Source organism: Protomyctophum bolini (assembly GCF_963924005.1).
Source record: "Protomyctophum bolini genome assembly, chromosome: 5".
Classification (NCBI taxonomy): domain Eukaryota; kingdom Metazoa; phylum Chordata; class Actinopteri; order Myctophiformes; family Myctophidae; genus Protomyctophum; species Protomyctophum bolini.
This window is the reverse complement of record NC_137866.1, coordinates 26,536,755-26,564,598: the sequence shown is the minus strand read 5'-3', so window position 1 is coordinate 26,564,598 and position 27,844 is coordinate 26,536,755. Positions and strand designations below refer to the sequence as shown.

Here is a 27,844-nt window from a genome sequence, read left to right as displayed (position 1 = left end):
TTTTTTAGGAGTCAAGCCAAGAATAATCTTTGGTTGTCATCTTACAAAAGGTCGCTATACGTGAGAGAAATATACTCTCTCTCTGCGTCCAGCTCTGTCCTAATATATCTAATCCTTCCGCGATTTCTATTTGTCTTCCTGCCCTCCCCTCTGTGATGACTGCTGCGTGGTGTGACTCAGGGTTAGGGTTAGGGTAACCCTAGCCCTCCCCTCTGTGACGACTGCTGCGTGGTGTGACTCAGGGTTAGGGTTAGGGTAACCCTAGCCTGAGCTAACGTGTTAGGTTTCTGGTCTAGAGGGGCGGGTCGCGGCTGAGATTTGCACACGCCCTGATTGGATCTCATCGATCTGTCCGTCAGCCCCGGCCCCTCCTCTCCCCCCTAGTGCAGCGCTACGTCACATAATTTGGAGCGACGCCCACCCGGAAGGGTTGACTCCCACTTTTAGACCAGAGCGGCCAATGCGTTCCTCCAGGCTTTCAATTTTTGCACCAACAAAAATGAAAGCCTGGTACCGAGGCTAGGGTAACCCTAGCTCTCCCCTCTGTGATGACTGCTGCGTGGTGTGACTCAGCAACACTTTCCAAAGAGACAGAAATGGACAGACGTAGAGAAAGCGGGACAGGGAGAGGACAAGGGGGTGAGAGAGAGGACGAGAGCAGAGACAGATGGCGAGGGGGGGGAGAAAGCGGGTAGAGAGAACGAGAACGTCAAAAGGTCAGGCATTCGTGGGAAGGACTCTCAAATTGGTATTTCCCCGTGGAGGCCTTTGAGGTAATGTCTTTGACATTACACTGTGAAATCCTCAGTGTTCATTACTGGTCATTGGCCATGTGTGTAGAAATGTAACCAAATAGACCGTAATGGTCTCACAATTGAATTAACCCTATAAGAATGTTCATTGCGTTCATTGCTCTGTGCATTTATCTTGTTTGATCGATCTTCGTCTGTGTTGATTTCTACACTTTCTATACACGCCCTTCTCCGCTTCGTTTAACACTTTCTTTCATGACACTCTTTATACCGAGACACTCTTTATAAACACAGCCCTCCCATGAGACACAGACCGAGTAGTAGTATCAGTGAGGACCGATTATATGAAGATAGGTTGAAAAAATTTGCCCTTTTTGGGCAAAAGCCGAGGCCAGACAAAAAGACATAGCTATGCACTATTCCATGTTTTCCCATGTTTGTTTAGACCTGAGAACGATTCTACAAATGCCTTCCAAATCCTGACAGTTTTCTGAAAAACCCTATGTTTCTTTGTCAGTGGTTCTCAAACATTTTCATGTCAAGGACCCCCAAAAATATGTGTAATTGGCCACCGACCCCCATCTGAGAATATGACATTCCAGGGACCCCCCCCCCCCACCGAGAAGCAAAGAGTTCAAAACGAAATAATATATATTCAAAGATTTGCACCACATTTTCAGGATTTTTCAAAAATACATACGAGCTTGTAGATCTGCTATTTTTCAATAGCTTAAGTGTAAAATAATGCTTAACACCAAAAGGGGTTCCCGCCCAGAATGTGCTACTAAAGGTTCACTTACTTGTGTTCGTCGTTGAGGATGTGCACATTGAAGGTGCGCGGTGCGACCATGGCGGGGTCTGTATCCGGGGGCAACGCCTCAGGGGGCGGGGCCCACATGTTGAACTCGGCCAGCCAGTTCTGTAATGTATTCACCTGGAGAAAAACCAGAGAGAGAGAGACATGTATTCACCTGGAGAGAGAGAGAGGGAGAGAGAGAGAGAGAGAGAGACATGTATTCACCTGGAGAGAGAGAGAGAGAGAGAGAGAGAGAGAGAGAGAGAGAGAGAGAGACATGTATTCACCTGGAGAGAGAGAGAGAGAGAGAGAGAGAGAGAGAGAGAGAGAGAGAGAGAGAGAGACATGTATTCACCTGGAGAGAGAGAGAGAGAGAGAGAGACATGTATTCACCTGGAGAGAGAGAGAGAGAGAGAGAGAGAGAGAGAGAGAGACATGTATTCACCTGGAGAGAGAGATAGAGAGAGACGGAGAGACAGACGGAGAGGTATAGGGACAGCAGGAGGTATATGTATATATATATATATATATATATATATAGAGGGAGAGGTATACATAAAACAAGGTAGCCGAACTTCAACTCCCTCAATCAATCAATCAATCAATCAATGAGTACTCACGGGTACAATTGCAAGCACAGTGTGTGCCTGTGTGTGTCTGAACAGGACGTCTATGAAGGAGATGACCTGCAGGGTCTTGCCCAGGCCCATGCTGTGGGCCAGGATGCAGCCCAGACCCAAGCTGCTCCCGAAACGCTCTAACGACTCCACCAGGTTATCATACAGGAAACGAATACCACCGATCTGAGAGAGAGAGAGACTTTTAACAACTTCTTTATTCTTGAAATTGTTTACATTCTTTAAAAAACAGTTACAAACTACAATAGGACCTTACCCCATTTTTTTCCTTTTTTTTTAAGAGCAATTAATTTACAAAAGTGACTCATCATTTAACAACAGATAATTGGGAAATCTCCTTTAAAGTCTATTATCTTTAAGTGCTGGTACTGTACCTGGTGAGGTTTGACCACTCTGGCCATCTGCGGAGACAGGAAGATGTCCTCGTCCAAGGTGGTATGATTGACGTTGACGAGCACCCGCCCCCGGCCGTCCGGTCCGTTGAACGTGTCGATGACGTGCAGCGCATCGCTCCGTGGCCTGTATTGTGTACCAACGCCTTCCTTCTCCCCCAGACTCAGGTCAATTACATCTGGGAGGGATGGAGGGAGAAATATTATATGAGCACGGATGTGGATGGGAGAGAGACAGGGGAAGATAATGGAGAGGGAGAGCAGAGAAAGTGAGGGAGGGACAGATGTTGAGAGGCAAATATGGAAGGAGAGAAGGTAGCCTATAGATGCGTAACAGAGACGAATGCAAGAATGTATTGATGAGAGAGAGGGAAGGAAGGAAGCAAATAATATGTTGTGTAGAGCAGGTGTTCCCAAACTTTTTTGGACCAGGTACCCCTTTTGGGGTAGATATTTTTCCAGGTACCCCCTCATCCTCGCAACACGGATAACAATATATTTACAACCACAAGCAGTGTTTCCTGCAGGAAAAAGCTTTGGCATGGTGCTGGGCACAGGCCGCAATTTTGATTAATTAATTAATTAGATTCATTAATTAATAAGATTAATACATTAAGATTAATTTGTATTATTGCTCTTGTATTCCTATTGGAGACACTGGGGGGACACTGACTGGGGGACACTGGGCAGGCACTGGGGAGGCACTGGGGAGACACTGGGGAGGCACTCAGGGGCACACTGCGGAGGCACTGGGAAGGCACTCGGGGGGCACACTGGGGAGGCATTGGGGAGGCACTCAGGGGGACACTGGGGAGGCACTCAGGGGTACACTGTCTAAATGTAGACGTCTAAATGTAGACGTCTAAATGTATACGTTTAAATGTAGACGTCTAAATGTATACGTTTAAATGTAGACGTCTAAATGTAGACGTCTAAATTTAGACGTCTAAATGTATACGTTTAAATGTGTACGTCTAAATGTAGACGTCTAAATGTAGACGTCTAAATGTGTACGTCTTCTCTTATGGGGGTCCCTGGCATATCCTTTCAAATGGGGGTCCACGGGCTAAGTAGTGTCAATTTGGGGGTCCTTGACATGAAAAAGTTTGGGAACCACTGCTTTAAACACTTTAGCACTTTATGAACATGAACAAAATAGATGGGTCCCCCCTGGAACTCCCTCAGGTACCCCTGGGGGTCCCCGGACCCCACTTTGGGAACCACTGATGTAGAGAAACTTTTTACATATAATAAGTAGGAAATATGCATGACAAGTGGGCTGTGGTATTTATTTATCCATTCCATAATAATCTCTAAATAATGTGCCATTGTTTAGTTTGGTTTAAACTGTAGTCTGTGTTGATCCTACTGCCCTATTTCCCCCTGTGGTTCCCAAACTGTTTCACGTCAAGGACCTCCAAATTGACACTAATTAGCCCGCGGGATCCGCATTGGAAAATAATAGGCTATGCCATGGACCCCCATAAGAGAAGATTTTTACAGCTCTAGCAGTGATTCTCAAATGTCAAGGACCCCCCAGTTTGACATGCATTAGGCTACGGAACCAGCTTTAATGACATTTCTACCTATGGGACCCCAATTTATATTGTAAAATCAATGTTAATTTAACTCTGAGAGTGTACAAATGGAACCAAATGGACCCGTTAGTTACAAACCCATAAGGGTCCATTTGGTTCCAAACTATAATTTAGCTGAGGACCCCCTGGAACTGCCTCCAGGACCCCTGGGGGTCCCCGGACCCCACTTTGGGAACCACTGCTTTGCACTCCATATGAACTCTTGTTCTCTGTATATTTTACAGTTACGTAATCCAGCGCTTGGGTGTTAATACATTTCATGCACTTGGTAGATGAAGGGCTTATTTGATTGCCATCATGCTAACTTCGTATAAATAGGGTACGTATCCACAGGCAACTGATACTTTCATTGAGTTGCGCTGCATTACATAACCCGCTTACACGCATAGAAACTTCATGAAAAAAAGCCTCACGGAAAACGTAAACTCCCAAACGGCAAGATAAACTATTTATGTCTGGGAACTTGTGTGACGTTCAAAGTGTTGCTTATACAGACAGAAAACCAGCTCCACATCACACAGTAACCAACGTCACTCACTGCTATCAAGTGATACAGTTATACAAGCATTATACTGGCTGTTTGCTATAGGACACAGCGGGAACAGAAGGTGTGTGTGTGTGTGTGTGTGTGTGTGTGTGTGTGTGTGTGTGTGTTTAGGCAAGCGTGAAAATGGTGAGAAAGGGACACATTAAGGAACAGAAGACAGACAGAAAAGGGACACAGTTGGCTGTCTAATGTGAGACAGACAGACAGACAGACAGACAGACAGACAGACAGACAGACGAAAACGATCAAATGAGGGAATCAGACAGAAGACAGACTGGGTTAGAGGGAGAGATACAGTGTCAGACAGGTTGTGTGTGACTGTGTGTGTGTGTGTGTGTGTGTGTGAGAGAGAGAGAGAGAGAGAGAGAGAGAGAGAGTTATTTTATATAACACAAGTGAATGGCTGGTAATACAAGCAGGATTAGAGCAGAGAGAGAGAACGGTTACATAACCTCATCCAGAAATGTCACTGTGCCACTGTGTCTGGTGTCTGGTTTCTGTGTGTGTGTGTGTGTGTGTGTGTGTGTGTGTGTGTGTGTGTGTGTGTGTGTGTGTGTGTGTGTGTGTGTGTGTGTGTGTGTGCGTGCGTGTGTGCGGTGTGTGCGGTGTGTGTGTGTGTGTGTGTGTGTGTGTGTGTGTGTGTGTGCGTGCGTGCGTGCGTGCGTGCGTGCGTGCGTGCGTGCGTGCGTGCGTGCGTGAGACAGGGAGACAGAATGTGAGTATGAGTACCGGTTAATTTTATTTACTATGTGTGTTTGTGTATGGTGTGCACAATATATCCATTTCCTACCCAGTTTGCATGATGGTGTGTGTGTGTGTGTTCTGATCAATAACCAAAAATATTCCAATTAATTTGATCCCCAAAATAAACTTCAACTCGCAAAACATTGATCATCCCGAGAGTACAAATTTGTCCTTGAATGTGTGTGTGTGTGTGTGTGTGTGTGTCGTTAGAGATTAGATGACAGTGTCAGAAGCCCTACTAGTAGTACATCACGTACAGTGCTGTTCCATTATTATCTACTACACACCCACCCACCCACCCACCCACCCATCCACACGCACGCACACACACACACAGCAGTTTTAGTGACTCCTAATGAACTAATAAAGAAATTGGGGACATGATGAAGTTATGATGATTTAACCTGATGTCAATCCTAGATACTATACATACATAGTACTGTACATCCGTTTATATAATGTGACCACATCATGAACCCGAGTGTCCCCGCATTATTCTACAGCAAACATTCCGCAAAGATCTACGCTCATACCTCCATATTGACCTGTCTGTGATCCCGAATGGGAGTTTTTCTGAGATCTCAGGCTCGTACACAACGCTTGTTAGTGGACAATTTAAAACCCCTTGGTAACAATTCAAACTTTTGGTGTGAGTCATTTGAAACCTTCTTGGCATCGCATGCTGACATGGGCTGTTAGCGTGCAGAAGATGTTTCCCAGAGCCCCCGGGCTGATGAAAACCATTAAAAACCGCAGTGTGTAATTCAATAAACACATGGCTGTCTAACGGGAAATTAAGCACAGTTTTTCTTAATCCCCCCTCCCAAAAAAACCCTCTGTCCGTCGTTGGAAGGCTTGCCTTTCAGCAAGCACTTGGAAGGCTTTCAGGGTGCAGCACCGTGCACACTATACTGACTGTATTGGTTTGAGGTTTGTTCCAAAACTACTATTGAGAAGGGCCTTGTGCTTAACCCCAAATTGCACCTACGTCGATCCTCAAAAGGACAACATTAGAAGACTGTGGCTGTACTTGGCAGAGCCCCGGGTGTCAGTATATATATATATTTTTTTTAACTGAATGAATGTGAGGCAGAGCATGGCGGGGAAACTGCTTGTGTGCTCAGCAGTTCTTGGCTGCAAAGATGTCAGGTTAAATGGTTTTGGTTTTGGCACACATACTCTATGCCCCACTACTACGGGTTGATGTGAGATGCTCTGGTTCCCCCTGTGGTGACACAGTCCTTCAAAAGATTTAATTTGGAGTGGCAGAGGGGTCAGGGAGACATGAGTCCCATGACAGAACAGCCGCTGCCAGGAACTTTGTGTCCTGTGACTCCTGTCATTGAGTAATACACTGAACCCTTTCCTGCACCCTCATCGTAGGCTGCACTAGATTAGAGTATTAGTTAAATGCCTATATTGTTTAAGTAATAGTTGTCTAAGTATTAGTAAAAAGAAGAAAGAACGTAAAGCAAGCTTATCATAGAGGTGTGAATGTTCATCTTCAGGGATATGAGAGCTCGTCAACAGCACACAGTGCTCATTTCATGACATGGTTTATTTATCGTAAATCCGGAATATAAAACTGAACAGGACATCGAGTACAAGAGACACACAGATCCCCCGTTACTATTCATGGTGAACAGATCAACCAGGTATGTTTGTATAAATAAATACAATACCTAGGAGTAGTAATAGACCATCTGTTTTCATGGAAAGATCAGAGTGAATCAGTGTGTAAGAAAACAAAGCAAATAATCTACTTCCTTCGCCGTCTAAGACGGATTGTTCTTTTGTTCTTCACTTCTGTTATTATGAGTGTTCTTCAGTACTGTAGTACCACCTGGTATGTTATTATGAGTGTTCTTCAGTACAGTAGTACCACCTGGTATGGATGTACTGTATACTACCGTTATTATGAGTGTTCTTCAGTACTGTAGTACCACCTGGTATGGATGTTTGTCTTCAACTCCAGAGACTCTATACATCTACGTATGATAACAGCATCCTAAGGTTAGCAAGGAATATCACCTCAAACACTAGCCATGTGTTGTATGGAGAATATAGGTTGCTGCCATCACCCACGCTGCTGGCCAATGGAGAGCGACGTCGCTACGTGGCGGCCATCTTACTTGGGTGCAGCATAATATTGTGTCTATGGGCATTGGGGCATGTGTACTTTTTAAATAACCATAATTTGCTCACTTATATGCTTTTATATGACGTTCATATAAAAAATAACATTAAGCTGATAACCCGAATCATAGCCACAGTGATAACGTTTGTAATAATCCAACCCGTTTGTAAATCCGTCAAGATTTGAGCGAGTTACGAGTATTCTTGTTTGAGCTCAGCTGCCATAGAACATGCACCGAGGCAAGATGGCCGCCGGGTGAACTACGTCGGATACTCCACTTTGAGCCATCTAGTGACCTTTATATACGTCTATGGATGTACCGCTGTGCTCAAAACCAAAAGGACAGAGCACACCCAGGTCAGAGGTCAATCTGTCTAACTTAACTGTAACGTCACGGGTTCGGCTGAGGCTCGTGTGCCGACACATGCCAGCCTCCCACGCTCATCCTCTCCCGTGTTTAGACGGCGGTGTTGTATTTCTGCTCTCTGGCCGTATAACCAAACCAGCTTCATGCCATGAATAGCTTAGTCATGCATCCTATCCTGGTGGTGAGCCTGGTATTATGAATCAACATGGAGGACTCATGACATTCTTACATAGCAGACTAGGACATCTCCTACTGGACTCATGCTGAAGAAACAATGCCCTGTATTCATTAAAATTATACCACAGCAGTGCTGTGTTTTATATGACTCTCAGCAAAGCTGAGTGTGAGTGTTGTGTTGTGAAAACATCTTCAGTGTCTGTCAGTTATCTGTGTGTGTGTGTGTGTGTGTGTGTGTGTGTGTGTGTGTGTGTGTGTGTGTGTATGTATATGTGCGTGCGTGCATGCCTGTACCTGTTTTGCGTGTGTGAGATACAATAGTTTTGTGGTCATTGTCAGTGGCGCTGGGACCACTGGAGGCGGACAGGCAGATCGTTTCCCGTCTGGCTGACGGTACTTCCTGTCGCGACGCTGCTGTGAGCAATGCAGTGACACCTAGTGGAAGGAGGAGAGAAGAGGACGATGGGAGGAGGTCCCACGAAATAATTCAAGTGTGTGTGTGTGTGTGTGTGTGTGTGTAGCCCCTTACCTGTGCTGTATTCAGCCAACAGGGGGACAGTGACGTCATGTTTCCTCTGTTGCTTCAGACGTTGTCTCCTCTCTAGCTCCTCCTGCTGGGCTGCTCTGGTTACTGCCTCTAACTGCTGTTCCCTCAGGAGCTTCCTGTTCCACGCACGCACACGCACACACACACACACACACACACACACACACACACACACACACACACAAATAACCGGAAGCGTGAGCAAATGGAAAGACTATATCTATATATAATATATATATAGCTTATCTTGCAAATTGGTATTTAGAACGTTAGTAGTAAGTAGCCTTGCCGAGCCATGAGGCCCATAGGGGCAGGAGCCTATCTCCTGTTTCTGTAGCGTGAGGCAGCTTGATGTACAAGTACACACCCTGGACAACCCCCAACCCTTGAGTGTCAAGCAGGGAGACATTGGGTCCCATTTGAGTCTTTGGTTTGAACCCGGCCAGGGATTGAACCCCGACCTCCCAGTCTCAGGGCGGACACTCTAACCACAAGGCCACTGAGCTGGTTAGCGTCATATGAAAGGCATGACATTTGGAAACATTAGCATCATATATGCAGCGCAAGAACAGAGTAACAGTTTAGACAACGTGTAGGATCAGATCGTCCCCCACACTGCCTCTCTCTCTCTCTCGTTCTCACTAAGGGCTCATTCCACCCAGACACTATACCACCTCATTAAGCTTCCTTTACTGTATACTCCGCTTGTTGGAATGAACTGATCGTCAGGCTAATTAGTTATTTTTGGCATGCGATACCATCGTACTATGGAGTATAGAGTCCTGGCTGCGCTGAACTGTTTTCCAAGTCCCTGCACTCCCGCTAGATTTCTGACCCTCCCTGCCCGGTTTCATCCCCTATACCGCCTGCAGTTAATTTTTTTGACCACCTGCTTCCGCCCACAGTAAAGTACTGTCTCGGACAGTGGTTCCCAAAGTGGGGTCCGGGGACCCCCAGGGGTCCTTGAGGCAGTTCCAGGGGGTCCCCAGGTAAATGAGAGTTTGGAACCAAATGGACCCCTTATGGGTCTGTACACTCTCAGACAATGTAATGCATGTCAAACTGGGGGTCCTTGAAATGAAAATGGTTGAAAATCCCTGTTAAGAGTTGTGACATGTTGGCGCATGACATGGACACGGCTACTCTAATCGATCGTTCCCGTTTGTCTTTCCAAATAAAGGAAAAACACCGCAAAGGTAACAGACCATCCACTCTCCTATATTGGTAAACCTACCTCAAAACCCTAACTTAACCATAACCACAAGCACAGGAGCAGGCACATGTTCGAGTGCTAGTCCGACCGTTGTTCCCGCATGTCGGGACTAATGCTCAAATCGGAATTATACCATCGGATCAGTGTTGTTTTCGTCGACTAAAAGTAAGACGAGAAATGTTCGTCGACTACCTTTTTCTACTGACGAAAACTAAATGAAAACTAAGCTACGGACTAAGACTAAATATACTGACAACTTCGTCAACAAATAAAAACTAAACACAAATGTTAGGAAGGGACTAGTGGACAAGAGATCCAGTATAAGTAAAAGACAAGTCATTTTACAATCGGTTGCATGCTGAAAATAGTCGATCTACAAGCTCACAACGCGTCGCAGTAGATCGGCTATTTTCAGCAAGTGTAAACAGTCATTACGACGGCATCAAGGCCCGCCAATATGCATTTTAGTCGTGAAACTAGACTAACGCTAAAACATTCCGGGTGACTAAAATATGACAAAAACTAAATGAAGTTTCAGTCCAAAGACTATATGACTAAACTAAAATAGAAATGTGCTGCCAAAAACACTGCATCGGATCCCGTTCCAGGCCTCATACCTTATGTTCCGCCTCATGTGAGACGGTTTAGAGGAGCTCTTCTTGCTTCCCGTCAGGCCGAGGGAGGAGGGAGACGATGGTCGCTGCAGGCTGGCTGGAGGTCGGGAGGGGAGGGGAGGACGGGCCGGCGTCTCCCCCGAAGGCGAGGCTGAGGGGGAAGCCGTGCACTGCCACACCGCCCCTGCAGGGTCGCCTCCCTGCGTGTCATTCTCCGAGCTGAAGGAGGCACTGTGGGATTTGTCTGTGTGGGACAAGAGAGGGAAATGATTACTGTTGGGGCGTAGTTGGGATAAATGGAGACATTTGAGTCAATAATGCATGCGAGACTGGAGAAGAGAGAGTTGGCGAAAGCTTGTTTGTTCTTACTATAGTGTCAAACTAAGAAAATGGAAACTGTTCATTATCAGTTGGGTAACTTTTACTAGGAATATATTGTGTAAGCCGAGTGGTGGAAGTCCTCGATCCGTCTGTCCTCGACTTCCTCCTCCTTTCTAACTCCCATAAAGGGTAAATGGTTCATATGGTTCTATATGGTTCATATAGCGCCTTTATCCAAGGCGCTTTACATAGATTGTGCATTACGTTCACCCGTTCACACACACATTCATACACCGATGGCGGCGGAAACCATGCAGGCACCAACCAGCAATTAGGGGTTCAGTGACTTGCTCAAGGACACTTCGACACCAACTCTGGGGGAGCCCAGGTTCGAACCGGCAACCTTGCGGTTACCATCCGGCCACTCTACCCCTGACCCACCGCCTCGCATCTCTTTCTACTTTGTTCTTCCTCATATATATATATCTCTCTCTCTCTCTCATGTTCATGTCATCAGAGACACACTGAACCCGATCTGAGTATTTATACGTAAGAGCTGTATCACAAAGGTGGGTGGCTTATGAAATACTGACATACACATGCTAACACACATGGTCAAACACACACTAAACACATGCACATACAGTATACACACATGCACAGACAGACACACTAGGGTCGGTGTCTTTGTCTGGGATCCATTTTTAGCTCAGAAACGACACTTAAAACCACACACAATATGATAAGAAACATCTTTATACTGTATGTATCTCTAATGTGCACAGCGTATACAATATAGGGTGTGTGTGCGTGTGTGTGTGTGTGTGTGTGTGTGTGTGTGTGTGCGCGCGCATGCATGCACACATGCATGCGTTAATAATGCATATTGCCATTTCAAAACATGACTTTTAAATGACAGTAAAATGATACAGGGCTGTAGGAGTGGCAACAAAACGCCAGTGTGTCATCAGAAGGTATTGTCCATCTCCTTCCAACTTTCAGGAAGATCAAGTTAGCGCAAACACACTACTGCTACAATTGGTTATAGCAGCCAAAAACCAGTCTTGCATTATATAATAAGACTATAAAGTGCCACGTTAGTTGCTGCGAGAGTGAGGTCTAGCCAACACCAACTCGGGATTCCTGGATCGCTGCCCTCCACAATTTCCTATCCAACATCAGGTTCTTGAGCTCTGCAGTGTTGTCAGCCAAGCTGTCGCGCCGCAGCACGTCTACATAGGTGGTACGCTTCTTTCCCCTCCTGCATTGCCCTGGGTTGGCTCCCATAGGGTCACATTTTTTAAGCACTTTTAAGGGTGCAATAAAAGTAAAAAAATCTTCCAATGTAGCAGAGCAGTCACAGGTTCAAACCTCCAACATGTGGATGTTACGGCCAAGCTACACCGGGCATGTGGCGACGGGCACGTGCCCGTCGCAGTCGGCCACCGGCCTACTTGGGAACGATGCAACTTGGGAACCTAATGATATACGTTGTCATAGCACCCAACTGGCAGAGCCTGAGCAGAGCCTTTTGTGGTGGTTCTGGAGAACCGTAGGTCCAACCGACTTGATACCACTGCACTCCCTGTGGGGGTGTGGAACGCGTGTGTCGAATGTGTAGTCGACAAATGGAACCAAATGGACCCATTTGGTTCCATTTGTACACTCTCACGAGTTACATACCCATAAGGGTCCATTTGGTTCCTATCATTTAGCTGCCCTGTGGGGGTGTGGAACGCGTGTGTTGAATGTGAAGTCGGTGGGTCAAACGGTTCTCGAGTTACGTGCATTACAACCGTACACACACGCACGCACGCAGACAGACAGACAGACGTGGCGCATTTATAGTAGGATAAAGCAGGTCTATGAGCTCACAAAATGTGATATCAAAATAGGGCATATAATGGTTAACTCTGTGTAAATGGAGTGTTATTTTTTAACTGTGTCCATGTGATTAGCCACAGGGACGTGCACACATAGACATCAAAGGGGGCTTCAACCCCTGCCCTTTTGTCTGTAAAACAATTGCCCTCTCCAGACCACGAATGCAGCATTTACTAGTGAAATAAATGCAAATGCAACTCCTTTCCATGCCATGCCGGAAGGCAGCATTCAGGAGAATTGCTTATTTTCCCGAAGTCTCCTGAACGCGAACACAGTATTTTGCGTTGAACAAATTTGTTTCGAAATCCATGTCGTTACACCGCATCTCCACTAGCTAAAGAGTGCTGGGTTGCGCCCCGAAAACAGCTGATCTACAAGCTCTCAATGCGTCGCAGTGTGACACGTTGTGAGCTTGTAGATCTGCTTTTTTTTGTCGGGATTTCAGCCCCTGCCCCTCTAACGCTCTCTGCACGTCCCTGTGATCAGCCACCAGAGGTCTAATGTAACACACCTGTGTGTGATGTAACATGAGCCACATGAACGCATGAGCCATAAAACAGAAGCTTAAACTATAGCTTACATAATGTATATATCTGGGTGTGGACTAGGTCCCATGCAGGTGCAGTACAGACTAGAGAGGGAAATACAGAGGATAGTCTATGTATTATTATTATATATTATTATTGTAATAATAATAATAAAACGGCTCACTATATCAGCATACAGGGACAAAAATGTATATACAGGAAAATAAATTCCCAATGTGAATAAAAAAGTGAAAAGGATGCATATAGATGTGATTAGATTCTATTCACATGTTCACTCAGACATCCTTGGCTACTCTCCTCATACCCCCCCCCCCTCTCTCTCTCTCTCTCCCTACCTGTAGAACACTTATGTAACCATTCCTGAAATGAACAGTGTCTTACCATCAATGGGTGCATGCACGCAATAACACACACGAATGCATGGCACGCACATGGTGACTCACAGAGAAAGCCATGGGGAGCAGACAAAAAGTGGAGCGACACGCGCGCACACACACACACACACACACACACACACACACACACACACACACACACACACACACACTAAGAACTAAGAACACTTATCCCTGCACTGTTCACATGGACATGGGGAACACCAAAATACATCCGCACTTCAGTCCTACCACATGGCCAAGGTCTGGAGCACCCCCTCCTCCGGAGCGAGTATTGAAATAAAAGTATACTGGAGTCTTAGGCATCATACAACTGAGATTGTATCCCAGTTGTCCAATTACAATATACTGACCACTACATGTTGCATCATTTTATGTGCAAATAAAGTTCACCCCTCAAAAACACCAGGAAACCATCTGAGAAAAATCACACTGCAATTGCAAACGTCAGCGAGCGACTGGTAATGACATTCAGAATGTGTGCAGCCTTCACCAGTGATGGGTACAATGCAGGCAAGGCCATATTCATGTCAGACTGATGTCGAACTACGCACGCACGCACGCACGCACGCATGCAGGAAGTAATTGAGAGTTAGGATAGGCTACACAACACACACTCATCATTATGTAACTACTGTAATGCTTGAAGTGTTTTATACGCCCTACTGAGGAAACCTTGGAAACCCAAAACCTCTTTGGAATCGAAGAAATCACACGCACACTGCACGCACGCACGGTGCACGCAACCTACATAATGCAATCCACATAACATTCACAATACAGGGATCTGGGTTAAACTACCTCTCAGACCCACAACTAACTAACCCCCAACTAACTAACTAACTAACTAATTAACTAACTAACTAGACCGCCAAATGAGACCCCCCGTCCCTGCTTGCAACCCAAATCACACACGCTGATTGTTTTCCCCCCTTAAATCCTAAACCTATATACTAAAGCCCGATTTGTACTTAATTGTCACACACAGAGAGTATAGCAGACCTTTTTACTGTATAGGACTGAAAACTGTCTAAAGACTGCAAACAGACTGCAGCAGACTGATCACTATCAGCCGACCGCCCACGAGGAAATCCCATGTTAATATCTTTCCATACCAGGAGGTCCTTAAAAAGGTTCGCTCCGGCCCAGACGGTTAGTTCAACCGTCTGGGCACCTAGGGCTCCATTTTTGTCTCATCTTTCTAAAGCCACTATTTGGGGATTTAGGAGTGGGGAAAGGGTGTTCCCCCACTAAAGTTGGTATTTTGATTACCTGTCTAAATCCCTTAAACACCTCCGTTACCCGTTATATTATGCATAGGTGTGGTTTGGGCGTGGTTTGGGCTGCCCTGAAGTCTCACTGCCGATCCTGGCGGCCTTAGCCGCGTGTCTTCTCCCATCTCTCTCCCATTTCCTGTCAGTCTACTTTCAACCTATCGACAAAGGCAGAAAAAGCCAAATAAAATATAAAAAATAAAGTTCGCTCTGAAAGAATATATATTCATTTGCGCCACGTTTTCACAATAAAAAAGCAGATCTACAAGCTCTTGAGATTGTAGATCTGCTATTTTTCAATATCTAAAGTATAGCTACCTAATGCTTAAAACACCAAAAGGGGTTCCCGTTCAGAATGGCTTAAAGCAAAAGACCTCAGTAGGATATCGCCTCTCGATTTTCTGGCCACCAGACGGTAATGTTTGTCTAAGTTATTTATTTCCCTGGGAATTTGTGAGTGAAAAGGTCAACAGATAAATACTAAATAGACATGAAAAGATCAAAGTCTTCCCCTGACACGAACCCATACACACAGCCACAAAATATAGCCGGCAGGAAGCCATTTGTGCCGACTGGAATGTCTCCTTCCCACACATCCATCAGGCAAATGCATTTTCATACAAACACATGCACATGAAGACAGAGGTGAACTCCAGGTCTCATACAAACACATGCACATGAAGACAGAGGTGAACTCCAGGTCTCATACAAACACATGCACATGAAGACAGAGGTGAACTCCAGGTCTCATACAAACACATGCACATAAAGACAGAGGTGAACTCCAGGTCTCACACAAACACATGCACATGAAGACAGAGGTGAACTCCAGGTCTCACACAAACACATGCACATGAAGACAGAGGTGAACTCCAGGTCTCATACAAACACATGCACATAAAGACAGAGGTGAACTCCAGGTCTCACACAAACACATGCACATAAAGACAGAGGTGAACTCCAGGTCTCACACAGACAGATGGAAGCAGTATTGATTCTGTCGAAAAATGTTCTTCGACTTTTTTCCCACTTACGAAAACTAAAGACGATATTTACAACTTGTCAACTAAATAAAATGAAAACTAGACTATTAAATTGTAAAAATATTTTCATATTGGCATTATACATTCACATGTTGTATAAAGCTGTATAAAATGTATTGATCGATCAATCCATTTCAATTGTGAATCATCACATTTAGCTGGCGGGTAGCTAAACTAACGTTAATATCAGATTAAGCAAAAAGCTATCCTATGAAACAAAACAAAAACGTCCAAGTGCATGGTGCTGAGAAAAGGAAAAGGACCAGTAAATACCTGTCCTACACTAAGAAATAGTCACCTAAAATGACATTTTTTTTATTTTTTTATTTTCATGACATTTTTATGAATTACACAAAAAAAACCCAGAAACTTCAGTGGATTTTCTGTGGTCTGGACTTTTCTCTGGGGTTTGGCTGTGAAATCTGAGCACTTGTTTGAGCCAGAAAACCCCAGACCACAGAAAATCTACTGAATGTTAAAAGTTCAGGGTTTTTTGGGTGCAGAAAACCAAAAAGATGATTAAGAAAAAATAAAAAAAACTTTTTTTATGCCACAACCCCTTTAACAAACCAGTGTCTCATGCACAAACTGCTTAGTCACAGTCATCAGAAGAGCAGCAATGCCATTGGCCAAAACGCAGACAGAAGAATGCATAACACACAAGCTAACAGTGGACATGCATGACACACAAACACTACAATTATATTATGTAATGATAATCTTTGTGGTGTGTAGGTTGCTACAATGGCAATTTGAAACTGCCCAAATTCTGTGTGTGTGTGTGTGTGTGTGTGTGTGTGTGTGTGTGTGTGTGTGTGTGTGTGTGTTTCTGTACAGTAGGCCTATGTCAGTATACTTGTATGTGTGTGTGTGTGTGTGTGTGTGTGTGTGTGTGTGTGTGTGTGTGTGTGTGATGTGTGTGTGTTTATGTTTCTGTACAGTAGGCCTATGTCAGTATACTTGTACGTGTGTGTGTGTGTGTGTGTGTGTGTGTGTGTGTGTGTGTGTGTGTGTGTGTGTGTGTGTGTGTGTGTGTGTGTGTGTGTGTGTGTGTGTGCGTGCATGCATGTGTGTGTGCCGTGTGTGTGTGTGTGTGTGTGTGTGTGTGTGTGTGTGTGTGTGTGTGTGCGTGTTAAGGGTGGGGATACAGTGGGGATATGCCTCCGGCAGGCTTGCATAACAGTTATGTATGTTAACCGTTTATGTAACCCCTCTACCGCACTGACAAACCAACATCACATTGTGGGTGGTTGGGTGTGTGTGCGCGGCGTGCCCACACGCATGTCTATCTGCATGCATGTTCAATATTGCTGTGCAATTACAATAACTGTGCCACCTGGGACAGACTGTGGGGGGACACACATTATCTGCTATTCTGCTGTGGTATTTGTATGTTTGTGCGTGCGTGGTGTTTAAGCATTATGCTATACTTATGTATACTTATGTTATACTAAAATCGTGAAAATGTGGTGGAAATCTTTGAATACATATTCTTTCAGAGTGAACGTTTTTAACTCAAACCTTTGCTTCTGGACGGTCCCTAGAACAGCATATTGTCCGCTGGGGGTCGACGGCCAAGTACATAATATTTTTGACTAAAATCTCATGACATTTAGTCGACTAAAACTAAAACATTCCACGTGACTAAAATGTCACTAAACTAAATTAAGTTTCACTCCAAAGACTAAACTAAAACTAAAACTAAAAATTTCTGCTTCCTGACTGCTTCTGTGATGTACGTCACAGCTTCCCAAAGTGGGGTCCGGGGACCCCCAGGGGTCCCCCAGCTAAATGACAGCTTGTAACCCCTAATGGGACTGTAACTCTGAGAGTGTACAAATCGAACCAAATGGACCCTAATGGATCCATTTGGTTCCATTTGTACACTCTCAGAGTTAAACAGTGATTTTACAATATAAATTGGGTGTCCCAGAGGTCGAACATGTGCTGCTCCCGTGCTTGTGGTTAGGGTTAGGTTAGGGTTTGAGGTAGGTTGAACATGCGCTGCTCCCGTGCTTGCGGTTAGGGTTAGGTTAGGGTTTGAGGTATAGGTTGTCGGTCTAATGACAGTCGGAACAATAGTATGTCTAAACTAAACTAAAGCCTGTACCCTTCAAAAATAGCCAAAGAAAACAAATATATATATATATTTAACACAAATCATCTCCTCTGGGGGTCCCTGGCACACAATGAAGTTGGATGGTTATCCGCGGCCAAATACATATTTTTGGCTGCAGTTTGTGGGTCCTTGAACATGAAGCGTTAGTCCTCTATTCATATAAGCTAATTCAGGGCCATATAGCTCTACTTTGTGACTGAAATTGTGTCCAGTGAGGACTATCTTCTTTGTGACTGAATTTGTGGCCAGTGAGGACTATCTTCTTTGTGACTGAATATGTGGCCAGTGAGGACTATCTTCTTTGTGAGTGAATATGTGGCCAGTGAGGACTATCTTCTTTGTGACTGAATATGTGTCCAGTGAGGACTATCTTCTTTGTGAGTGAATATGTGTCCAGTGAGGACTATCTTCTTTGTGACTGAATATGTGTCCAGTGAGGACTATCTTCTTTGTGAGTGAATATGTGGCCAGTGAGGACAATCTTCTTTGTGAGTGAATATGTGGCCAGTGAGGACTATCTTCTTTGTGCCTGTGGGGAAGTGGGTCGTGGCAACAAAGTAGTAGTCACTGAGTCACTGGGTCGTTTTGACATGAATTGAGGTTAGTATAGGAAAAAAAACTATCTTTCTATTCATCTCTGCCCTTTTCGTTTAATTCTGCACTTCCTACCTGCAAGTACACAATAAGATGACCCATTTCCTGAAGCCTATCCATAACTACCTGTTGGCGATCACCGATCGCGCACACACACGCACAGATGCACGCACGCACACACACACACACACGCCCGCGCCCATTCTTGCAAATTCTCAAATTACAATGTCTTGAGCAACGTGGTATATGCCACTCTCCTCATAGCCATTACTCTGTCTCAGATGTCTGAAGTGACACGTGTAACTGCTCCTGCCTGGGCAACTCAGTTCCGAATTGTATTTACATTTATGACTGTTTCTCAATTAACCACTGAGACAGGACATCAGCCAACTAACGGATAAGATGCATACCCATATAATTACACACACACACACACACACACACACACACACACACACACATCTCCGATCTACAAGCTCATAAGCACGTTATAAGCTTGTAGATCGGCTATTTTCACTAGTTTTGGTCCCGGCAAAACGTTGAATTACTCATTTGGGTCATGGGCTGAAACGTTTGGTTTAGTGTACACTGATATATACCCATAAGATACAGTATATAACCATATACACTGATGTATAGTGATATATATACCCATATACACTGATATACAGTATATACCCATAAACACTGATGTACAGTGATATATATACCCATATACACTGATGTACAGTGATATATATACCCATATACACTGATGTACAGTGATATATATACCCATATACACTGATATATATACCCATATACACTGATATATATACCCATATACACTGATATATATACCCATATACACTGATATACAGTATATACCCATAAACACTGATGTACAGTGATATATATACCCATATACACTGATATATATACCCATATACACTGATGTACAGTGATATATATACCCATATACACTGATATATATACCCATATACACTGATATATATACCCATATACACTGATATATATACCCATATACACTGATATACAGTATATACCCATAAACACTGATGTACAGTGATATATATACCCATATACACTGATATATATACCCATATACACTGATGTACAGTGATATATATACCCATATACACTGATATATATACCCATATACACTGATGTACAGTGATATATATACCCATATACACTGATGTACAGTGATATATATACCCATATACACTGATATATATACCCATATACACTGATGTACAGTGATATATATACCCATATACACTGATATATATACCCATATACACTGATATATATACCCATATACACTGATGTACAGTGATATATATACACAGTAAATACCCATATACACTGATGTACAGTGATATATATACACAGTAAATACCCATATACACTGATGTACACTGATATATATATATACACAGTAAATACCCATATACACTGATGTACAGTGATATATATACCCATATACACTGATGTACAGTGATATATATACACAGTAAATACCCATATACACTGATGTACACTGATATATATACACAGTAAATACCCATATACACTGATGTACAGTGATATATATACACAGTAAATACCCATATACACTGATGTACACTGATATATATACACAGTAAATACCCATATACACTGATGTACAGTGATATATATACACAGTAAATACCCATATACACTGATGTACAGTGATATATATACACAGTAAATACCCATATACACTGATGTACAGTGATATATATACCCATATACACTGATATACAGTGATATATATACCCATATACACTGATGTACACTGATACAGTATACCCATAAGGGTCAATGGCTTGGTCTCGATGCGTTAACCAGTGTTATCATGTTCATGTGTTAACCAAGGTTAATCCTGTCTATCTGTTAGCCATGCGTGTATTTACATTACAGGCATACGTATACACTCACACTGAGCCAGAGACAGAAAGAGAGAGAGAGAGAGGACAGAAAGAGAGAGAGAGGACAGAAGACAGAAAGAGAGAGAGAGAGGACAGAAGCGAGGGGAGGAGGAGGTGAAGCAGGAATTCTAGGCTAGTGTGTCACAGCTGGTCTGAGCATCTTCGAGACGAGAGGAGACAACATAGAGAAGGGGGAGGAGAAAAGAACAGCGGAGAGGAGAGAGACAGAAACAAAGAACGCACTCACACACACACACGCACGCACGTCTGGAAACTTCTACTAACTCTCAGCATGCTAGCTATGTTTCTATGCTATGCTTACATAAGCCATCTCCTGCCTCTGTTCACTGAGCAATGCCTATGCTGCCTGTACTGTACTTTGGGCCTGTCAACAACCTCTGACACAATGCTTTGATATTAGCAGGAACTCTTGTCACACCCACACAAAAACCAACCTGAACAAAGTTTACATCTGCCTAACAATGTACCCAGCAATATATACCAATATATATATGTTATTTTATAACTGTAGCCAGATTTAGATGGCAACAATGTTGTTGCCATCAGATTTGCATAATCAATATCACTTATGTTCTATGTGTCTTTTTTGTCATGTTTAATAAGACAAACTAAATTACTATTACTATTAACTATTTTTAAGGTGGTTTCTGAAGAAAGCTGTATTACAGAATGTGCAAGAACTGATTAACCCATTCTGAACGAGAACCCCTTTTGTTATACTTTAGCTATTGAAAAATAGCAGATCTACAAGCTCATAGCACGGCACCGAGTGCCGCGCTATGAGCTTGTAGGTCTGCTATTTTTGAAAAATCGTGCAGAAATCTTTGAATATATATTCTTTCAGAGTGAACGTTTTTAACTCAACTCTTTGTCCCACATCTTTAAACGTGGGACATGCAATTTACAAAGTGATATTTACAAAGCACTTTTCAGACATTAACCCTGTTACTGTGGTCAGATGATAGACCATCTTTTTCCCAGGTTGCGAACTTTCACACAAGAAAAAAAAACACAAAACTGCCATGCAGCCACGACTCTTCACTACGGCTCTACACTCCCAAGGGACTTCCATGCAGCCACGACTCTTCACTACGGCTCTACACTCCCATGGGACTTCCATGCAGCCACGACTCTTCACTACGGCTCTACACTCACAAGGGACTTCCAGTAAAAGCCAAAAGTAGGTTAACGCAACATTTCCCAACGACCACGTGTAGAAGCATTCAAGAGTTATAAAGTGCAGTGCACAAAGGGCCTAGTATTTAACCGGTTCCTCCATCCAGTCTACTGTATGTACTGTACAGTTCTATAATTTATTCCTGGGTGAAGCCACTGTGCCTAAAGATGTATAGATACAGTAACCAACGCCAAATCATTTTTCAATCTCATTCATCTGGAATTTCCACAGGTTTGTCTGCATGAACAAACACTAGTGCGTCACTATTCATGAGATGAGATCCGTTTTGCGTGTGTCATGTGATTGTTATGGGTCTGGGCAGGGTCTTATGACCAACACTCGTATCATAAGACCACTCCAATATTATATCACATTACATTATGGAGCACATGTAGACACATGTAGGGAGCATTCCAGACTGTGGTGGTGCATCACGCATGACTGTTTTAAGTTTCTTTGAGAGAAAGACGGACAGAATACTGGTAAAATTAACAGACAAACTAAAAGAGAAGGGAAACCATTGGCAGAAAGACAACCAGTGTTGTTTTTGGCAGCAACTTTTGATTCTAGTTTTAGTCATAGTCTCTTGAATAGTTTTAATTTAGTATTAGTCACATTTTAGTCACCTGGAATGTTTTAGTGTTAGTCTAGTTTTAGTCGACTAAATATGAGATTTTAGTCAAATCAAAATCAAAGGGCCTTGAAGCCGCCGTGATGATGTTTTTACATTTTCTGAAAATAGCAGATCTACAAGCTCACAACGTGTCGCAGCGTGACGCGTTGTGAGCTTGTAGATCGGCTATTTTCAGTGTAAAATGACTTCTACTGGATCTCTTGTCCACTAGTCCCTTCCTAACATTTTAGTCTAGTTTTTATTTGTTGACGAAATTGTCACTATATTTAGTCTTAGTTTTAGTCATCAGACTCATCATAGTGCTTTGTTTTTATATAGTTTCCATTTAGTTTTCGTCAATGGAAAAAGGTAGTTGACGAACATTTTTCGTCTTAGTTTTAGTCGACGAAATCAACACTGCTGCATACAAAGAAAATGGAAAGAGAAAAGCAAATCCTCTTCTCATCTGTGAGCTCAAGGAAGCATGGAGTGAAAATGACACAAAGCTTTAAAATGGGCAGAAGAGAATAAGGAAAGACGGAAGGTGAGGGAGGATGAGACAGACATGGGGATACAATGACGTATAGACAGTCTTGTGCAGTGCTCACAGTTGGAGAAAGAATGAGACAGGGAGAGGGAGACAGATAACTTACAGGACATTATTAACATATTAGCCTACAGCTATCTATGTACTGTATGTATTGACACCAAGAAAGAAACAGGGTATCGTTGAAAATAAATCATTGTCTACACACCGGGAGACAGGTATAATGAGAATGAGAGGGAACCAAGGATGAAGTGAGAGCAAGAGGAAACAGGGAAGAGAAAGAGAGAGAGAGAGAGAGAGAGAGAGAGAGAGAGAGAGAGTGGAGAGAGAGTAGAGAGAGTGGAGAGAGAGAGAGAGGAGAGAGAGAGTGGAGAGAGAGAGAGAGAGAGAGAGAGTGGAGAGAGAGAGAGAGAGAGTGGAGAGAGAGAGAGAGAGAGAACAACAGTGCCATGCGGTCGGTGGAGCCGACATCCTCCATCCTGCCGGCTTATGAAAGCAGCCGGGTAACACGTGCCCCCCCCCCCCCCCCCCCCAACTCACACACACACACACACACACAGTTCAGCATCCATACAGGCTGAACAGAACAGGTTGTTCCTGGCCGTACGGTATAGTAGTGTGGCATCATGGCCGCGTTTATATGAAGACTAGACTTTTCACAAATTTGAATTTGAGTAGAACAAAATTCACATTATGTCGTTCATGTCGGAGAGAGTTTGTATGATATTTATCTAACGGAGTCGGTCATTCACAGCTGCAGCGAATGAACAGAGTGTACCTATTCAGCATAAGTACAGTGTGGTCCATTTGAAACAGATACTAATTTTGTAGAATAGAATCTGGTACGGATATGGTATTGATGGAGACCATCCATCATAGAGACATGGCCTATAGTCAAATCACTCATGAACATTTAGCCCATTGTGGATGGGAACCTCTTTTGGTGTTTTAAAGCATTGTGTTATACTTTAGCTGTTGAAAAATAGCAGATCTACAAGCTTGTAGCGCTGCATCGAGTGCCGCAGTACGAGCTTGTAGATCTGCTATTTTTGAAAAATCGTGAAAATGTTTGGCTTCCTTCTGTAAACTTTATTTTTACACATGACATTACACATGTACACAATGAAAACACACAAACATATACAACAACGTTTTTTTGGGCTCTGTCCGCTCTATACCTGAGTTTTTCCAGAGGCAGGAATGATATAACTTCTTTTAGCCATTGTGCCTTATCGGACTTCCAATTAAGGAGGATTAGTCTACGGGCTAATAGGGACACAAATGCTTGTGGAGATGTACAGTTTGGGGGAATTATGCCAAAAATGGCGATGTGGAAAGAAGGGGTCCCCACTGTTCCACACATATGAGAGAATACGACAAATATTTGCTTCCAGTAGGTAGTGAGGGAAGGACACGTCCAAAACATGTGGCCTAACGACGCTGGGGTCTGGGGGGGGTCAACGGTCAATTACATATCATTTCTTTAGGTCCTTGACATGAAATATTGAGCACCACTCACCACTGATATGATATTAAAATTTGACGTCAGGTCTAAATGGGTTAGAATGAATAGACACTGCAGTGTAGTCATTATAGAAATATTAATGAATAGAGAGCATGATGTGGGGGCCGCTTAATAGGCAAGTATTTGTTAAACATAGGATAGGTGGGTTTGAAAAATTGTGTCCCCTTTGGAAGAAAAAAAGTATGCCCCCCTGCTGATCTGTGCCTGGAGACGGCACTGCTGTAGACAGAGAGTGAGAGAGAAAGGATGGAAGGACACGTGGAGATAGGCAGAGGTGGAGAAAGAGAGAGGGGTGGGGGGGAGAGAGAGAGAGAGAGAGAGAGAGAGAGAGAGAGAGAGAGGGATGGAGAGATGCGAGAACAGCATGTTCTTTTGGGTTGGTGTGTGACTGCAGGCAAGGCCATGTTCTCACACACACACACACACACACACACACACACACACACACACACACACACACACACACACAGTATCCTGTGTCTATAATACACAGCTCATTTAAAGGATAGAGGATTATACCCACATCAAAAGTCCACATTTGGCAAAACATAGGGGATGATGATAAAAAATGGTACATCTACACATGGTGCACCTCACCTCAGAGTGGATATTTTTGAGTAGAGGGAAAAATGGAGGGAGCAAATACAGACCCCAGGGAGACCCCGGTCAATGGAGTAGATATACTGTAGGATCTTAATAATATAGTTGGAATTAAAGGAGAATTTCGGACTAGAAGGCTTTCTTACCTTACAAATAAAGGTAAAAAAGCCTTCTAGTCTGAAATTCTCTTTTAATACGGTTGGTCGGATTTGTTCCAGAATTAATTTACTGTCTATGTACTGTATAGAAAGATAGATAGAACTAAAACTAAGTGAAAACTATGAGACTATGACTAAAACTAAAATTGAAATTTGCTGCCAAAAACAACACTGGCCTATAGGGGCTTGTTCGACGCGAGCCTCGTGACCGAGCTGTCGGTGCGTCGGCTTAGCCTTGACGCGATTTAACAAGTATAATGCATTCGTTGTAAAACTTTGCACATAATGCAGGACATTGAGTGAACCAAAGGGACATTGAGTGAACCAAAGGGACATTGAGTGAACCAAAGGGACATTGAGTGAACCAAAGGGACATTGAGTGAACCAAAGGGACATTGAGTGAACATGGAGAGAGATTTGAACATCCTGGGTTCAAATCCAGCCCATAACTTATCTCATGATGTGCTCTTTGCCATAGCTTTCTCATCTCTTTCCATTGTTCACTGTACTGTACTGTACTGTACTGTACTGTACTGTACTGTACTGTACTGTACTGTACTGTACTGTACTGTACTGTACTGTACTGTACTGGTCTAATAGAGCAGACAATGCCTTTATAAATGTCTCGAATACCGGCTTATAAATCTTCAGGCTTTCACAAAGTACAAAGACAACAATCCTTAGGGGGAAAAAACCCTGTAAACTGAGACGGATCAAGCTCGCCTCCTCACTCCTTCCTCCCCTCTCTCGCTTCCTCCCTAGCTCATTCCACCACTCTGTACCCAAACGTTTCCTAACCCATGTCACCCAGTCAGTCAGTCAGTATGTTGTCCTGCCTGGCTGCCACCACATGTTCCCTGGGACAGACCCACACCAAACCCCGCCAATCACATCACAGCATTGGTTTTAGGTAACCGTAGAAACAGCCAATGGAAAACAGGCAGCATGCGGCCGAAAACACAAGGGGGAGCGGGGGGGTGGTGGGGTGGGGGGAGCCGGCATGAAGGGACTAGGGAGAGCGTGAGCCGGAGACAGACAATAGATGGAGAAAATAATCGATAAAAAGGACTTTAAGACTAGTGTGATTAATGTCTAATTAAGGCTAGAATGGAAGGATGAGTAATAATGAGAGATTCTTAGAGGAAAAAAAGAGAGAAAGAGAACATGAATGGTACTAGAGAATGCATACTTGCAGAATCAGCGTTACACAACGATGTTAAGTAACTGAGCTGCCCGGCCAACATGTGCAACGTTTAGACATCACTTCACTTTGACCACCCTTCACACACCGTTGCTTTTGTTCATCTTCTATCTTTTTCAGTAAATCCCTTCTTGTTTTTGCCCTCCTTATAAATTCATTCATGCTCTCTCTCTTTCATTCATGCTCTTTTTCTGTCAAACATGCGGGCCTGGCGGAGAGAGGTCAGTTGGTTACAACCGGTTTAACTTCTCTGGTGATGTTAGCTGAACTCAGGACAACTAGTGCCCCGGCATGGCCTAAAACGGCCACCAAAACCCCACAGCGGTTGATTTGGTTCTGTCTTAGAGACACATTACAATTCCTATAGAACTCTTGTCTGTGTCTCTGTCCTTCTACGTTTCTAATACAAAATGTCTCTGAAACACACACACACACACACACACACATACATGCTTTCCTCTCTCTTCATTGTGATCAAGAGGTCAAAGGTGCCTCTGATGGGATGGCATGTCAACCACACAGGGGACAGAGTGGCGGTGTCACCATACCTGCAAAGGCTTCAGATTCATCCAAAAGCAGCATGCTTGCCGTGGTGTCGGCGCGCGTTGAGAGAGAGACCTGCTCTCTCCTGTCCCGTCGTTCTTTTTTCCTTGCTCTGACTCACCTATACTTTAGTTTAACCTCTCTCTCTCTCTCTCTCTCTCTCTCCGTCTCTCGATCTGTTGCAGCCGGTATTCCGAATCCAAGCTCACTGCAGAACACACTCAAGCTCCTCTTTGGAGTCTTGAACAAGTTGAAAAAGAAGAAGTAGAAAAACAATCTTCCCTCTTTCTACTCTTTCTCCTCTCCTACTGTTTGGTCCTGTAGGTTTTATTCTACTGCCTGCCCTAGTGACTGACTGACTCACTGACTGACGGACCGACTGACTCACTGACTGACTGACTGACTGGTGTGATATGCTCGGTGAAAACAATGTGCATTGACACTGAGGCAGGGAGGGGAGGGAGGAGGGGTGGCAGCTGAGAAACTTACATAACCTCTCACGCTGGAGCTGGGGAACCTTGCAGGGGGGACGCGCACGGACGACCAGCTACTCGTTCCCAATCCCAGGAAGCTATCTTCAATAGCACGCACAGATACTGGCACGCACGCACGAGAGATACAGAGATGCACACTTTCACAGGTATGGCAAGAGAGGCAAGTATTGTATACTATAGTATACATAAACACAATTTATATCTATATGCCCTTTGGAGGAGGCTATTGCCGTTTCCTTAGAAGTGATTCATAAAACAAACAAAAGCACAGAAACAGTGTGTAAAGTGTGTATACTGTAGGTCTGGAAAG

The 27,844-nt window shown here is 43.8% G+C and overlaps 1 protein-coding gene across 1 annotated transcript in view; it reads right to left on the bottom strand.

Moving 5' to 3' along the window:
* The window catches only part of LOC308315095 (helicase ARIP4-like), a 44,297-nt gene extending 16,883 nt beyond the window's left edge, over nucleotides 1–27,414 (bottom strand). Inside the window, exons 1-7 of the mRNA XM_080762924.1 lie at nucleotides 27,046–27,414; nucleotides 10,526–10,766; nucleotides 8,678–8,811; nucleotides 8,443–8,583; nucleotides 2,561–2,757; nucleotides 2,169–2,351; nucleotides 1,553–1,686 (exon numbers count right to left, since the gene is read on the bottom strand). Of these exons, the coding sequence (XP_080619050.1) occupies nucleotides 1,553–1,686; nucleotides 2,169–2,351; nucleotides 2,561–2,757; nucleotides 8,443–8,583; nucleotides 8,678–8,811; nucleotides 10,526–10,766; nucleotides 27,046–27,079 (1,064 nt within the window). The 5' untranslated portion in view covers nucleotides 27,080–27,414. The remainder of the gene's footprint in view (nucleotides 1–1,552; nucleotides 1,687–2,168; nucleotides 2,352–2,560; nucleotides 2,758–8,442; nucleotides 8,584–8,677; nucleotides 8,812–10,525; nucleotides 10,767–27,045) is intronic.
* Nucleotides 27,415–27,844: the final 430 nt, after the last annotated feature.